Source organism: Salvelinus namaycush, chromosome 32, assembly GCF_016432855.1.
Source record: "Salvelinus namaycush isolate Seneca chromosome 32, SaNama_1.0, whole genome shotgun sequence".
Lineage (NCBI taxonomy): Eukaryota > Metazoa > Chordata > Actinopteri > Salmoniformes > Salmonidae > Salvelinus > Salvelinus namaycush.
Genome location: NC_052338.1, coordinates 20,529,077 through 20,530,830, shown reverse-complemented (window position 1 = coordinate 20,530,830; position 1,754 = coordinate 20,529,077). Strand labels below are relative to the sequence as shown.

The following is a 1,754-nucleotide window of genomic DNA, read 5'->3' as shown; positions in this document are numbered from 1 at the left end:
GTTGGTCCTGTGGCTACCACTATATAACAGCGTGAAGCAAACCCGTGCACATGCGCAGATAGCATGTGTGACTGTGAAGTCTTGCATCTCGCTAATCTTAATATTTACATTTACATTTAAGTCATTTAGCAGACGCTCTTATCCAGAGCGACTTACAAATTGGTGCATTCACCTTATGACATCCAGTGGAACAGCCACTTTACAATAGTGCATCTAAATCTTTTAAGGGGGGGGGGGGGGGGGGGGGTCAGAAGGATTGCTTTATCCTATCCTAGGTATTCCTTAAAGAGGTGGGGTTTCAGGTGTCTCCGGAAGGTGGTGATTGACTCCGCTGTCCTGGCGTCGTGAGGGAGTTTGTTCCACCATTGGGGTGCCAGAGCAGCGAACAGTTTTGACTGGGCTGAGCGGGAACTGTACTTCCTCAGTGGTAGGGAGGCGAGCAGGCCAGAGGTGGATGAACGCAGTGCCCTTGTTTGGGTGTAGGGCCTGATCAGAGCCTGAAGGTACTGAGGTGCCGTTCCCCTCACAGCTCCGTAGGCAAGCACCATGGTCTTGTAGCGGATGCGAGCTTCAACTGGAAGCCAGTGGAGAGAGCGGAGGAGCGGGGTGACGTGAGAGAACTTGGGAAGGTTGAACACCAGACGGGCTGCGGCGTTCTGGATGAGTTGTAGGGGTTTAATGGCACAGGCAGGGAGCCCAGCCAACAGCGAGTTGCAGTAATCCAGACGGGAGATGACAAGTGCCTGGATTAGGACCTGCGCCGCTTCCTGTGTGAGGCAGGGTCGTACTCTGCGGATGTTGTAGAGCATGAACCTACAGGAACGGGCCACCGCCTTGATGTTAGTTGAGAACGACAGGGTGTTGTCCAGGATCACGCCAAGGTTCTTAGCGCTCTGGGAGGAGGACACAATGGAGTTGTCAACCGTGATGGCGAGATCATGGAACGGGCAGTCCTTCCCCGGGAGGAAGAGCAGCTCCGTCTTGCCGAGGTTCAGCTTGAGGTGGTGATCCGTCATCCACACTGATATGTCTGCCAGACATGCAGAGATGCGATTCGCCACCTGGTCATCAGAAGGGGGAAAGGAGAAGATTAATTGTGTGTCGTCTGCATAGCAATGATAGGAGAGACCATGTGAGGTTATGACAGAGCCAAGTGACTTGGTGTATAGCGAGAATAGGAGAGGGCCTAGAACAGAGCCCTGGGGGACACCAGTGGTGAGAGCGCGTGGTGAGGAGACAGATTCTCGCCACGCCACCTGGTAGGAGCGACCTGTCAGGTAGGACGCAATCCAAGCGTGGGCCGCGCCGGAGATGCCCAACTCGGAGAGGGTGGAGAGGAGGCTCTGATGGTTCACAGTATCGAAGGCAGCCGATAGGTCTAGAAGGATGAGAGCAGAGGAGAGAGAGTTAGCTTTAGCAGTGCGGAGCGCCTCCGTGATACAGAGAAGAGCAGTCTCAGTTGAATGACTAGTCTTGAAACCTGACTGATTTGGATCAAGAAGGTCATTCTGAGAGAGATAGCAGGAGAGCTGGCCAAGGACGGCACGTTCAAGAGTTTTGGAGAGAAAAGAAAGAAGGGATACTGGTCTGTAGTTGTTGACATCGGAGGGATCGAGTGTAGGTTTTTTCAGAAGGGGTGCAACTCTCGCTCTCTTGAAGACGGAAGGGACGTAGCCAGCGGTCAAGGATGAGTTGATGAGCGAGGTGAGGTAAGGGAGAAGGTCTCCGGAGATGGTCTGGAGAAGAGAGGAGGG

The 1,754-nt window shown here is 53.7% G+C and overlaps 1 protein-coding gene across 1 annotated transcript; it reads right to left on the bottom strand.

Moving 5' to 3' along the window:
- Nucleotides 1-266: 266 nt before the first annotated feature.
- On the bottom strand, nt 267-1,370 carry LOC120027458 (the record flags this gene model as incomplete). Its single annotated transcript, XM_038972401.1, has 2 exons — nt 267-1,061; nt 1,257-1,370. Coding segments are annotated over 2 exons (909 nt in total), but the record flags the coding sequence as incomplete, so codon positions are not given.
- Nucleotides 1,371-1,754: the final 384 nt, after the last annotated feature.